At 45.2% G+C, this 15,077-nt stretch overlaps 1 protein-coding gene across 1 annotated transcript in view; it reads right to left on the bottom strand.

Moving 5' to 3' along the window:
• Positions 1 to 566: 566 nt before the first annotated feature.
• SLC6A5 (solute carrier family 6 member 5) overlaps positions 567 to 15,077 on the bottom strand; it is a 35,114-nt gene continuing 20,603 nt past the window's right edge. Inside the window, exons 12-15 of the mRNA XM_068148545.1 lie at positions 8,907 to 9,007; positions 4,042 to 4,209; positions 1,577 to 1,742; positions 567 to 632 (exon numbers count right to left, since the gene is read on the bottom strand). Coding sequence (XP_068004646.1) covers positions 1,587 to 1,742; positions 4,042 to 4,209; positions 8,907 to 9,007 — 425 coding nt within the window. The 3' untranslated portion in view covers positions 567 to 632; positions 1,577 to 1,586. The remainder of the gene's footprint in view (positions 633 to 1,576; positions 1,743 to 4,041; positions 4,210 to 8,906; positions 9,008 to 15,077) is intronic.

Genomic DNA, 15,077 nt, shown 5'->3' with positions numbered 1-15,077 from the left:
ATTTTTCTCCCTCATTCTAGTGCATTTACAATAAATTGGGCTAATTTTCTATTCAGGTAAATAAATGTACTCTTTAAAAGCTCTATTTTTACTCTGCCTGGTAGGTAACAAAACTATTTAAGCCCAGCATTCGTATCACTACTTCTACCTGATGTCTAAAATGTAATGATCTAGGATGTCCTGCTGCTGTTATGCAATGGTACAATGGCCAGCTACTGAATTGTCTTCTCGCCCCTCACATGTTGCATCTGTGTGGATGACTGCAGTGGGTAATTGTTGTAGGGTTTGGGGAGGTTATTTAATGAAAATGTATTAAATTGAGGGGGAAGAGACAAAATCAACCCAAAACCCCTATGTACATTTTGGAGAGGATACTGCCTTGAACTTTTTCTGTGCTATATGTATAATATATAGACAAGTGGGGCTTTGCTGTTTCCCCATTGGCTGAAAGAGAAGAATACATCATCTAAAGGTGATAGAAAGGTGTTTTCTAGGAGAATGAACAAGGAGTCACAAAGTTGAACAGCACATCTAACTTCTAAGAACTGGTGTCAGGTGGTAACTAGACTACACTTACCACTGTAGGAATACAAAGTTAGGCACAAATTATATGATGGCTTCTTGAGGAGATACTGTAAACAAAAGCAGAGAAACAAGGAAAACGATGTTCAGAGTATTGGAGTGAGTAAAAAGCACAGTTGCACTTAGTGTGGAACAAGGTTTCAGACTCTCTGTAGAACTGAATTTATAGGTATCATAATACCACAAGAAACATAGGAAAAGAAAAGCAGCATACTTTAAACAGTGATGCCCACGCACCTCAGTCTGGCACCATTTCCTAGACTCAAATGCTGGTTAGCCCCAGTCTCAAATTATTAGTCCTTTCCATTTTGCTTTTATTTGTCTGCTTGAAAAGATCAAAGAGATTTGCCTTTCTGTTCTGATCCCATATATTGCTCCCTGGTATGCTGTTTAAAGGGTCTCCAAAAGTCCTCAACCTCAGTATAAATCATAAAAGAAGTGTACAAACACAAGGAGGCAAGGTCTGCTGTCAGCGTAGAAAAAGGGCCTCTGCTTACTGCGAGAGCCATAAGTATTTATACCAGGACTGCAGGAGACCTCCTTCTTTGCTTACTCCCACCCCCTCTGAGGGCTCTGCTTCTCTTCAGTTGCACTACTAACAAAATCCTGGTTCCCGTCATAGCTGCATGTTTCAGGGATATTCATGTGAAATGGGTCCAATTCTGTGCATAATTGCCCTAAGCAGATTTTTCCCCCTGTGTTTTGTTTATCTCTGCATTCCCTGACAAAATGAATCAATAAAATGATGGCATGTCACCTGTAACACAGCATGCTTTAGCTATTTCAGCAGGTACAGACATCATCATGGGCATCACCCACACCTGGAAGCAGTCTAGCTAAGGTCTTCCCCATGGCATGCAACAGGAAGTCCTACTTTCCTAAGCAACCACTTTCAGGCACTGTAAAAAGGAAAATAAAAAGGGGAGGGGGGGGGAGGGGAAAGAAAATGGGGAGGGGGAAAATATCAGAAAAGTTGGACATTATTGCCACCCACATCATAATTATTAGCATTGGGTCCCCAGTTCTATATCCTTCACTGGCAGTTTAAGTCCCAGGGAGGAGGTTCCCAGTGGATCAATCATATTCATGTAACGTTCACCGCGGTGCTTGGCCAAAAACGGACCCCAGTCAGGCTGCGGAGAGCACACCAGCTTGAGCCGCTGCAGCGTGGGGGAGAGAGAAAGAGAGTCTCATTCAGAGTTACAGAGCAGAATTACAATGCAGAAGGAATGAGCACAGGCTCATTTAAGATTATTGATGACGGCCTTGCGATGCTCCACTGCTCGGTGTTTGTTTTGCACAAAGTTTGCAAGATTGATAGAGGGTGAAGCGCCCAGATTTTAATTATACAGTTCCCCACCACCACCATATGAGGGGAGCTCAGAACCACCGCTGCAGATTGCAAGGCTCACTTACTAAAGGACATGTGCACAATTACTTAGCCCAATGGTCTAAGCAGTGGGCAAGTGCATTAAAATAATTGGATAGCAGATTCCCCAAAAGTATATATATGTATATATATATAAAAATTAAGGAGCACATTGCTGTGAATGAACAAAGACTTTACTTTTGAGCTGACAAAATGCTTGATTTCTATCTGCAGACAAAAAGAAAGAGGAGAACATTAACCTGGCAGACAACAACAGAAAAAAACCCTCTCCTAATCTTTCCCCTGGTTTCTTTATTGAATTTATAATCCGGTGCATTCACAGATAAAAAAAAAGAAAGGAAACATATTTCTGATGACTTAAGAGGGAACAATTATATGTTTATTACCTAATAAAGTGAATCAGACCTCTCTATAAGTTATTTTAATCTCTGCTTAATTACCAGTTTGCAGCTCTTACCTCCCAAATCAACCATAATAATTTAAAGCAGCAGCCTCAAATATTCAGGAGATACCAGGCTTCAGCAAAAGCCCCTCCAGCACAGATCCAACTTTTGGGTATTTCTTCTGGGGACACTACTAGTGGGACAGTAAGGAAAATACCCTATTTTTATGGCCAGACATGTATGTCAGTGCTGCAGATACAAGTTAGAAGATGTGAAGCAGATCAATTTGTCTCAGTGAGAGAAACTTTGGCGGCGATGAGTAAGCCTAATGCCACCTTAGCTCTTCTCCAGCAGGAACAGTTCTCTCCTGACCTGTGCATGCCAACATGCGCTACATAAGGGCTGACAAGTGGTCTAGTTGCCCTAGTGCCAGTGCTGTATTTGGATGCTCTCCCCAGGGTGTCCCACCACTTCAATTCCTGTGCTCTGTGTGAAGCAGAAAAGCATGGGGTTTTTTCCTTAGGTGTGCGTAGTGTGACATACTGAGAGACCAAAAAGATTGTTCTATTTCAGCACATTTTCTCTCCTTTTCACTTCTGAGGCGTGTTACAGCCCCGATGGGTTCTGCAGGAGAGCTGAACTGCAAAAGCAGCTATGAAATGGGGAGTCAAGTCTCTATTCCTTTTCCTAAGGAAGGGAGCAGCACAAGCAGCATGTAGTGATGAGAGGGCAGAGCTGAGAAAACCTCAAAGGCTAAAAACTAAGAGCTCTGAACTTCTGCGGAAGACAGGGTGAAGGCAAAGAAGGGATGAAATGCTGACATGAGAAAGACATTGATGTACCACACCTTCCAAGGAACTGAGGAACTAGTGGGATGGGAACAGCCAGGAAGTGACAGTGGTGGCAAGCAGGGTAGCAGGCAGGGCCAAGGCACAGAGAGAAGGAGCAGAAGGGGACTGCCATGTCTCTGGAGCAGGGAAGGGAAGTGGCAGGAATCTGATTTGCAAAATAAACCAAAGCAGCCTTGAAAAAAAGAAAGTGCTACATGGAATTTTTTTAAGCCCAGATGCCAGAGAGAATCAGCTTATTCAAGAACAACAAAGAGATAAAAAAAGAGGAGGAAAAAAAGATTGCCAGTCAAGTTGTATAATGAGTGGCTTAAGCTGTCGAGCATGAATTCTTTTCATACCTCTTATTCCTGAACTTCATCAAGTGGCACAGCCTCCAGGAGTGCATCCCAGATGACTCAGGTACCTGACCATCTCATGATCTGCAAACAGGTGACTCCTGATGGATGTCACCTAGAACTGGCTGCTGGGCTCATTGTGCCATGGTGCACGTCAGCAGCTGATGCTTCCTACATCTACGTGATGCTTTTGCAAGAAGGCCCACAAAATCTAGAACATCTTTCTCTCAGTAACACCATACCAGGGCTTATGAAACATATAACTTCTTCTAGTTCTCATGAAAGCAATCACTTAACAATTTAGGAGCATTTTGCTGTGGAACAGGGAGTAGAGGGCTGCATTTTAAATCAACTGAGCATCTCTTTGCAACACAATAACTGGCTTGCCAGAGTGTAATCTTAGAGCTATCAGGCATTCAATATCACAAAAATCAATGTAAAGTAAACCAGACAGTCTCCTGTGACCATATTTTTATGCAGCAAAAAGACAGAAGAATTACCTCAATAAATTTGCCTGGGGCTAGATGCATTTTTATCACAAACATAACAGGGATCCAGATAACCGAGCAGGCCAGCATCAGCCATCCGAGCACCATGGACCAGCCTGGGTAGTGGTAAGCTCCATATGTCATTGGCTCCCATTGGTAAAAACTGAAGCAAAGAATAAACTGGAAACAAGGAAGGAAAACAAAGATGTTTGAATAAGCAAAACGAGCCTGCATGCCACAAGTGCTAAGTATCCACACACAGAGTTGACCACAGAATCACACAATCAATAAGGTTGGAAAAGACCTCAAAGATCATCAAGTCCAAGCTGTCACCCAACACCTCGTGACTACTAAACCATGGCACCAAGTGCCACATCCAATCCCCTCTTGAACACCTCCAGGGATGGGGACTCCACCACCTCCCTGGGCAGCACATTCCAATGGCTAACAACTCTCTCAGTGGAGAACTTTCTCCTCACCTCCAGCCTAAACTTCCCCTGCTGCAGTTTGAGACTGTGCCCTCTTGTTCTGATACAAAGGAACACAGATGAAAAATACATGCATCTAGGGCAGGGAGCTCCCACAAGCTGCAATAAACAGGTCAGGGCCTGAATCTAATGAGTTTCATGGAAATCTCACAAAATCCCCCCAAAATCACTGTATTTATACCAGAAGAATTGAAATTAGAGTCTTGCCCCTAGGGTAACATGCTTTATTACATGGTCTATTGGCAGTTTTACCTAATGTGATTATGCTAAGTTACTCCATTTCACTTACTGTATGAACAGCAATATATCTGCTTACATTTGTGCATAATTCAGTAACTTTTGGGAAATGCCTGTGCTTCCAATAATTGCACACCCAAGATTTATAGCAGCATAACTAGGTGAAGGCACGTATGAAAGTGATCAGTTTTATTTCCAGAGATACAGAGTAATTGAAAGTCTAATATTAGCCTATCCAAATGCATCAAATATTAGCTTTACAGAAGCAATAACAGAAAAGAAGATATTGCTTAGTTTTGCTTTGTCTGTTTCCATCGCGTAAGAATTGAATTACCACTGATCAGTGTCAATTTATTTCTCACCCCATAAGTTCACTGAATATTACATTTGGAGGGAACAACAACAGAGCATGCAAGTTTGAATTGACCTCCTTTGCTTTCCAAATCTGCTTTTCTTAAGAGACAAACAAAATTTTATGTTCCCTGGTTATGATTACTGGCAGTAGCTAAGAGTGGAAGTTGGATCAACAAAGGAGCAGAGCAACTGGCAGAAAAGCCTTACAAGGGCTCTAAGGCAGTCACTTGAGCACAGCCATTGGAAGGAAAAGAGGGGGAAAAAGAGAAGATTTAAAAAAATGGAATGGAATGGAATGGAATGGAATGGAATGGAATGGAATGGAATGGAATGGAATGGAATGGAATGGAATGGAATGAATAGAATAGAATAGACCAGACCACACCAGGTTGGAAGAGACCTTCAAGATCATCGAGTCCAACCTATCATCCAACACCATCTAATCAACCATGCAACCATGCACCCTGTCAAGTCTCCTCCTGAACACCTCCAGTGATGGTGACTCCACCACCTCCCTAGGCAGCCCAGTCCAATGGCCAATCACTCTCTCTGTGGCCACACCTTCATTTTTAACAAGGCACTTACAGGGGGAGAAAAAATACATTGCCATTTCTGTTATCTTAATACTATAGATTAAACAGGGCTATGTCTTTAAGCTTCTAAAGAGGAATTTTCAGGCTTATACCTATATATTGTCACACTCAAACAATAGTTGCCACTGGGTAGGAAAGATGGATCTGCCTGGCTTTCATGCACAGCAATGCTATACTTCAGAGAAGACAACAGGGAAAGGAATTCTATGCAGGAAAGTAGACCATCTTCATTATGCCCATTGGAGGAATTATTCTCATCATAGAAAATACCTTTTCCTCACAGCTCAGGACTTTGCTGAGCTCACCATAACTCATTAGTCTCTCCACACACACATTCCTGCACACACTATAACCTTCCCCAGTCTTCAGAACAGATATTATCCCCCTCCTTCCTGAATTAACGATAACAAAGTTACTAACTTCACCCAGAGCCTTTCCCCAGAAATAAAAACATTTGCAAATGGCTGTGCAGCACTAAACAACAGCACAAATAGGAACTTCCCAGCACATAACCCAAAATACAGCTTCTCTGGAAGAAGTAACTGCAGAGGACCAGAATCACCGTGCTGCTTCTTCACCTCACCCAGCTGACACCATACTTAGTGTTTCAAAATGTCTCTCTTTTCAGAAAGTCTAATAAATTTTCCTTACCTTGCACCTAAAGTTCTCTGAATACTTGTAGGAACTACATAGCACTGCTGGGAAATGATGAGCTTTTAAAACTTGACACAAATATTGATAATCTTGCCACATGTGTGGTCCAGGAGTAAGGAGTTTCAGGTCAAGGGATGAAACATAAAATCCTGGTGAAAGGTGGCTCGATGGTTTTCATAGAATGGCTTAGGTTGGAAGGGACCTCAGAGATTGTCCACTCCGACCTCCCCACCATGGGCAGGGACACCTCTCTCTCTCAACTGGACTTGGCTGCTCAAGACTTCATCCAGCCTGGCCTTGAACAGCCCCAGGGAGGAGGCATCCACAACCTGGGCAGCCTATTCCAGAGTCTCACCACCCTGGTACTGCAGAACGTCTTCTTAAGAACCTACTCTCCCTCAGCTTCAAACCATTCCCCCTTGTCTTGTCTCTAGACACCCTTGTGCAGAGTCCTTCTCCAGCCTTCCTGTAGGATCCCTTCAGGTATTGGAAGGCTGCTCTAAGGTCCTCTTGGAGTCTTCTCTTCTCTAGGCTGAACAATCCCAGCTCCCTCAGCCTGTTCTTACATCAGAGAGCCTTTGGATCATCTTTGTGTGATCTGCACCCAGTCTGACTTTCCAGGCTGAAAGGTTTTTAAATGGCTAAAAGGATTATTTAATTCTTGTTCCAAACATGATATGCAATTAAATATTGTATCAGTACCTAGGTTAAAACATAAAGGAAATGTGTTAGAGACCTGGATAGTAAATATAGGAACGGTAAAAGTGAGAATGAGTCATTTTTGAGATGTTCAAGAGCTGTGAAAAATTTTTCAAGGCATAGCCTAAAACTACCACAATGGTGATTTAACTTTGAAGTAAATCTTTGTTTCAGGTTTTGGGGGGGAAATAAAGCAAAAGGGGGAAAGGGAGAAGGGGAAGGGGAGAGCAAGAAAGGAGGGGAAAGGGAGAGCAAGAAAGGAGGGGAAAGGGAGAGCAAGAAAGGAGGGGAAAGGGAGAGCAAGAAAGGAGGGGAAAGGGAGAGCAAGAAAGGAGGGGAAGGGGGAGCAAGAAAGGAGAGGAAAGGGAGAGGGAGAAAAATAGGGGAAAGGAAAATGGAGACAAGAGAGGGAGGGGAAGGATTTAAAAAGGAAGAAAGGCAGAAAAGGGAGGAAGAGGAAAAGGAGGTAAGGAAAACTGGGGGATGGAGAAGGAAAACAGGTTGGGGTGGAGAAGGAAAACTGGGGAAGGAGAGAAGGAAAACGGGGGGGAGGGAAAAAAGAACCACAAAAAGTAATCAGAACATGATCTAATTTCCTATTTAAAGCCTCTTTGGTTAGTGTAAGGGCAGCACACAGATAACAGGCGTCCCCCATATCACCCATGTCCCCCTCCAACTCTTCCGTCCCCTCAGGCCTGGCTGCGCTCGCTGCCAGCCGCTGTCACGCAGCGCCACCTGCCGGTGCGGCCGACACACGCGAATGGGCCACAGCCCCGCGGCGTCCCGTCCCCGGCACGGGCCGGGCTAGGCTGCTGAAGAGAACCTGCAGGAAGGTGAAGGACATGGAGCTGCTGGATCGGGTCCAGAGCACTCCACAACATTGATCAGGGGGCTGCTATGAAGAAAAGCAGAGAGAGTTGGGGCTGTTCAGCCTGCAGAAGATAAGCCAGCGGGGAGACCTTCTTGTGGCCCTTCCGTGCATAAAGGGCTCGGCTGATACAAAAGCTGGGGACAGACTTTCAGCAAGATCTGTTGTGACAAGACAAAGGGTGATGGTTTTAAACTAAAGCAGGAGAGATTTAGGTTAGATACAAGGAAGAATGTTTTCACAATGAGGGTGGTGAAACACCGGTCCAGATTGCCCAGAAAAATGGTAGAAGCCCCATCCCTGGAATCATTCCAGGTGAGGTTGGACAGGGCTCTAAGCAACTTAATCTTGCTGAAGAACCAGGGAAGTGGTGGAGTAACCATCTCTGAAGGTGTCCAGAAAAATGTGTGAACATGATTTAGTGGCTGTGCTGGGTTGATGGTTAGACTTGGTGATCTTAGAGGGGTTTTTCCAACCTTAATAATTCTATGATTCTGTGATGTCCCTGCTGATTGCAGGGGGGTTAAACTAGACAAGCTTCAAAGATCCCTCCCAACCCAAATCATTCTATGATTTGTATTTGTTACTGAGAACATAATTCATTCAACCCTTGCAGCTAGAGCTTTGTCCACAGAAGACATTCCAAATCACGTTTCTCAGGTTAGTTTATGAATCGACTAAATGGTCTATCCCTAGCTCAGCCTGCGAACAGACAGGAGGATCATGGAAGTTCCTCTCCTCCTCTGTCTGTGTACATCCATACATACTCATTACATACACACACACATGCATGCAACAACCAAAAATGCTCCTGTGCAATGGCACGTTTTGCACAGAGAGGGAAAGGCTGCCATAGAAGCACATGGAGACTCACCAACCCAAAAGTACCCCCATGTGTTCACTGATTCATACATTACACATGAGCGGTGAAGAAAACAACAACAAAACCCCTTTGGAGAAGATATTTGAGAGCTTCTTGCTTACTGTTAAAATAGTTGGGGTCACAAACGCCCAACAGACTCTCCAGAATTTACTTGGCTGGAATCCAATCATCATCTCTATGTCTTCACAAAACCTCTGCAATCCTGTAAATGGGAAATGAAAATGCAATTAGGTGTGAAAGAAACCAGCTGCAGTTTGCAACACAGCTCTTGTGATCTCCCCTGTGTCCAACTACAAAACCTAATTCTGACTTGAAAACTTCAGTGCAGGATCTAACCATACAGTTAAAAAACAAAAGAGACTATACCATTAGAGAGACTACACCATTCCAGTATAATATTTACTAAAGCCAAAATGTGCTTGTACATAGAATAGAATAGAATAGAATAGAATAGAATAGAATAGAATAGAATAGAATAGAATAGAATAGACCAGACCAGGTTGGAAAAGACCGTTAAGATCATCAAGTCCAACCTATCACCCAACACTGTAAAATCAACTAAACCACGGCACCAAGCACCCCATCCAGTCTCTTCCTAAACACCTCCAGTGGTGGTGACTCCACCACCTCCCTGGGCAGCACATTCCAATAGCAAATCACTCTTTCTATGAAGAATTTCTTCCTAACCTCCAGCCTAAACCTCCCCTGGTGCAGCTTGAGCCTATGTCCTCTTGTTCTGGTGCTGGTTGCCTGGGAGATGAGATCAACCCCCACCTGGCTTCAGGTAGTTGTAGAGAGCAATAAAGTCTCCCCTGAGCCTCCTCTTCTCCAGGCTAAGCAATCCCAGCTCCCTCAGCCTCTCCTCACAGGGCTGTGCTCCAAACCCCTCCCCAGCTTTGTTCCCCTTCTCTGGACACCTTCCACAGAAGGAACATCTTTTCTAAACTGAAGAGTCCAGAACTGGACACAGGACTCAAGGTGTGGCCTAACCAGTGCTGAGTACAGGGGCACAATGACTTCCCTGTTCCTACTGGCCACACTGTTCCTGATACAGGCCAGGATGCCATTGGCCTTCTTGGCCACCTGGGCACACTGTTGGCTCATGTTCAGCCTACTATCAACCAGCACCCCCAGGTCCCTTTCTGCCTGGCTGCTCTCCAGCCACTCTGACCCCAGCCTGTAGCACTGCATGGGGTTTTTGTGGCCAATGTGCAGAACCTGGCACTTGGATGTGTTCAATCTCCTGCCCTTGGACTGCGCCCATCTGTCCAGCCTGGCAAGGTCCCTCTGCAGAGCCTCTCTACCCTCCAGCAGATCAACTCCTGCCCCTAGCTTGGTGTCGTCTGCAAACTTACTGCTGATGGACTCAATCCCCTCATCCAGATCATCAATAAAGATATTGAACAGGATGGGGCCCAGCACTGTTCCCCAGGGGACACCACTAGTGCCTGGCTGCCAGCTGGCTGTGGCACCATTCACCACCACTCTCTGGGCTCAGCCTACAGCCAGTTCCTAATCCAGCTCAGAGAGCTGCTGTCCAAGCCAGGGGCTGACAGCTTGGCCAGCAGTTTGCTGTGGGGGATGGTGTCAAAGGCTTTGCTGAAGTCCAGGTAGACTACACCCACAGCCTGCCCCACATCCACCAGGCAGTCACTTGATCATAGAAGGAGATCAGGTTGGTCAGGCAGGACCTGCCCTTCCTAAATCCATGCTGGATTTGGGGTTAAAAAAGTGATTGTAGCCAGGAAGGGGTTGGTGTCTTCTCTCTAGCAACCAGCACCAGAACAAGAGGACACAGTCCAAGCTGCACCAAGGGAAGTTTAGGCTTGAGGTGAGGAGAAAGTTCTTCACAGAGAGAGTCGTTCGTCATTGGAATGTGCTGCCTAGGGAGGTGGTGGAGTCACCATCCTTGGAGGTGTTCAAGAGGGGATTGGACGTGGTGCCATGGTCTAGTCATGAGGTCTGTGGTGACAGGTTGGACTCGATGATCTTTGAGGTCTCTTCCAACCTTAGTGGTACTGTGATACTGCGTAGCTGCAATTATGTCTGTACTTGTTACTTCATTGTGATGATGAACCTCTTTAATATCTGCAGCTGTATTTCAGCACGGATGACATCTGAGCTTCTCTTCTGCATGGCTGGGGTACAAACTGTATCACTTCACACTGAAACAGGTAAGGTCTTTCTATTTCTCCCTCTCTTATGTAAGAAATACTTTGAAGTATTGGAGAGCACCTGTAAACATCTCACATTCTGTTCAATGTTCTTTGAACAAACAGATCGACTGACAGCTTAATTCCTCAGATTATTGTATTGATTGCATCTGTAAAGTTACTTGAGTTAATAAAACACACAAGAGCAGAAAAAGGGTATTTTAGCTGTCTCTGCAGCCAAGTCCCTGGCTGTGCCATGTCCTGGGAGAAGGTGAGCTGGCCCAGCAGCTGCTATTGCCAAGCTGAGACAAGCCAGACTGAATTTCACCTTGTTCTACAGAGCTCTTTAGGGGAATGGCCCCTACTACTGAAAACAGAATCACACAGAATCACCAAGGTTGGAAGAGATCTCAACCTATCCAAAAGTAATAAAATAAAACCCCAAAATTGACATTTGTTTCAGCTTTTCTAAGGGTGACAAGAAGAGGGACTTCTGGGGTCTGAGGCTGAGCTCCTCCATCCCATAAACATTTTCAGTTTGGGCCAATTTTGTGATCATCTCTGCCACTTCAATTTCACAGCATTTAGTCTCACTTCTGTGATGTGGGGACAGGGATGGAGCTTAAATATTGGAGAAAAGTTGTGAAGTAAGGGGGGAAAAAAAACACCACACTTGGAGGGGAAAAAGAAGTAATAAACTGCCTCATGTTCTTATTGCCCTTAGAGTCAGCCACAGCTACTGCTGCTGCTGAATGTAAGAAGGGATAATCCCCTGGCATGATCCATCTAATTTTGAGGCCTTTCTGTTGATATCAAGGAGAAATAAACCTATCCAGCTGGCTGTTCCCAGAATTAAGAAAGTTAAAAATAGCTGTGGCTCAATACTCAATGTCTTCTGGTGCAGCTCGAGGAAAGCAGCAGGGCTAGATGGAGCTGGGGCAGCCCTAAGGGCCCAGCTCAGTGTGAGCAGAGAGTAAGCCAGTTCAGGCAGGTGACATGTCAGAGAAAAGCTAAGAAACTGTGTTATGATAAGAAATAGCAACCAAAAAATCCTAGAAATTAAACAAGGAGATAGAATGGAATAGGCTAGGGCAGGGCAGGGCAGGGCAGGGCAGGGCAGGGCAGGGCAGGGCAGGGCAGGGCAGGATAGAATAGAATAGAATAGAATAGAATAGAATAGAATAGAATAGAATAGAATAGAATAGAATAGAATAGAATAGAATAGAATAGAATAGAATAGAATAGAATAGAATAGATCTTTGAGATAATCAAGTCCAACCTATCATCCAACACCGTCTAATCAACTAAACCATGGCACCAACCACCCCATTCACTCTCTTCTTGAACACCTCCAGTGATGGTGACTCCACCACCTCCCTGGGCAGCACATTCCAATGGCAAATCTCTCTTTCTCTGAAGAACTTCTTCCTAACATCCAGCCTAAACCTCCCCTGGCACAGCTTGAGACTGTGTCCTCTTGTTCTGGTACTGGTTGCCTGGGAGATGAGACCAACCCCCACCTGGCTACAACCTCCCTTCAGGTAGTTGTAGAGGGCAAGAAGGTCTCCCCTGAGCCTCCTCTTCTCCAGGCTAAACAACCTCAGCTCCCTCAGCCTCTCCTCACAGGGCTGTGCTCCAAACTCCTCCCCAGCTTTGTTCCCCTTCTCTGGGCATGTTCCACAGAAGGAACATCTTTCCTAACCTGAGGAGCCCAGAACTGGACACAGGACTCAAGGTGTGGCCTAACCAGTGCAGTGTACAGGGGCAGAATGACCTCCCTGCTCCTGCTGGCCACACTGCTCCTGATACAGGCCAGGATGCCACTGGCCTTCTTGGACCCCTGGGCACACTGCTGGCTCATGTTCAGCCTACTATCAACCAGTACCCCCAGGTCCCTTTCTGCCTGGCTGCTCTCCAGCCACTCTGACCCCATCCTGTAGCACTGCATGAGGTTGTTGTGGCCAATGTGCAGAACCTGGCACTTGGATGTGTTAAATCTCCTAGCGTTGGCTTCTGCCCATCTCTCCAGCCTGTTGATGTCTCTGTAGAGAGTTACCTGGGAGGTGCTCACAGAGTGATCAGTCCTGCAGTGCAATGGGGGGGAACAAAACCAGTCTCAAACTAATTTCAGCAGCAAATTATGAGCTGAAGAGTCTTGCCACAAAGTTGAAAGCTCATCCAAGGGTTCCTGCTCCAGCTACACTGGCTGCTGCAAGGGGGGTGTACCTATCTGGAGAGTTAATGAGGACTTCCGCCTCCACAATTCATGCAAGCTTCATGCACATTTGCAGAGATTTCATTGAAACTCCAATTTTAAAATGTAGTCCTTTCTTGGAGTCATTGGTTGATATTCACAGCTTCAGCCACTTCTAAACATTGTCAGTTCAGGAGTTGCATGCTTGTAAACAGATACAGGGATTACACAGCACTTGTTTCAGTGAAAGGCTGGAAACAGATTTGTCAAGTTGCAGAGAAAAGTGCAAAGGATGCTTTAGTTACCAGGACACAGATTACATCTTAGCATAGCTGATCTCCCTCTCAGATCAGTCAGGCCTGCTGAATAACTTTGGGAAATAAATGATACGTCCTGTTCCACATCTCAATCTCCACTCTCTAAAGTAGGATGATGTATTCATAAGTGGTGCAGATAGGAAATCCATTAAAAAGGAGAATGCAAACCTAGACAGTCAACTACTCTTGCCACAGGTAAAGCGTTCAAAATTGCTAACACTTGCCAGAAATGCACTCCAGCAGTTACCACTCACTCCGGGGATGAACCTTCCCAGCAACAGGTTGTCAAAAAGACAGCTCTGGAAGGAGTGGGAAGTTAAGGTCATGTCTTTTCAGCTCCCAGCAGTGCTTTGCTCAGGCACAAGGATCTTTGCATTTGTATTCATGTTACAAAACTTAACAGTGGGAACTATGCTGATGATTAAATGAATCATTTAGATGGTTAGGCCACACCTTGAGTCTTGTGTCCAGTTCTGGGACGTGTCCAGAGAAGGGCAACAAAGCTGGGGAGGGGTTTGGAGCACAGCCCTGTGAGGAGAGGCTGAGGGAGCTGGGGTTGCTTAGCCTGGAGAAGAGGAGGCTCAGGGGGGACCTTATTGCTCTCTACAGCTTCCTGAAGGGAGATTGTAGCCAGGTGGGGGTTGGTCTCTTCTCCCAGGCAACCAGCACCAGAACAACACAACACAGTCTCAAGCTGTGCCAGGGCAGGTTTAGGCTGGATGTTAGGAAGAAGTTCTTCATAGAAAGAGTGATTTGCCATTGGAATGTGCTGCCCAGGGAGGTGGTGGAGTCACCATCACTGGGGGTGTTCAAAAAAGGCTTGAATGTGGGACTTGAAGCCATGGTTTAGTTGTCAGGAGGTGTTAGGTATTAGGTAATATGTTGGACTTGATGATCTTTTAGGTCTTTTCCAACCTTAGTGGTTCTATGATTCTAATAGCTACGGCTCTGTTTGTTACAGTCATGCATCACAATCTAAACAACTGCAGAATAAACATTTATACCAGCATGTGAAATGAGGAAAAAAAACAACACCCAACAAGCAGCATTTCAATGGATTATGAAGCACTGGCTCTACTGAAAAATAAGTGGTTTCAAGGAAATAGCCAAGTGTGCCTCTTTTTAATTTCAAAATCTCAAGCAGCTCAGCAAGCAGAACGTGTAACAAGGGCTAAAGACAGATTTATTCCCTCATAAAAGCACCTGCCACTATTGTGCCAACCTGCTTGCTACGAGGAGAACGAGCATACAGAGAAAGGTGTCAGTGGAGTGTAAAACCACAATTGTCAGAGCTTGAAAATGTATTATGCCAATTTTAAGCACTGCTTGAAGGAATGCAACAAGAGCAGGAGCAAACTTGTGATTACAACATATAAATCACAAATACACAAGCTGCATGGCTACAAACAGCCCTTACGGAAGTAGCTTTAATGCAACAGAAGTAGCTGTGCCGCATTCATCAAGCAAATGACTGCAAAGTGGCCAAGAGGGCCAATGGCATCCTGGCCTGCATCAGGAATAATGTGGCTAGCAGGAGCAGGGAGGTCATTCTGCCCTGTACTCTGCATTGGTTAGGCCAGACCTTGAGTCCTGTGTCCAGTTCTGGGA

This window comes from Melanerpes formicivorus, unplaced genomic scaffold (assembly GCF_026170545.1).
Source record: "Melanerpes formicivorus ecotype bairdi unplaced genomic scaffold, bMelFor1.0.p_v2 SCAF_16, whole genome shotgun sequence".
NCBI classification, from domain to species: domain Eukaryota; kingdom Metazoa; phylum Chordata; class Aves; order Piciformes; family Picidae; genus Melanerpes; species Melanerpes formicivorus.
Note: the sequence above shows the minus strand (reverse complement) of the source record. Positions and strands in the feature narration are given on the sequence as shown.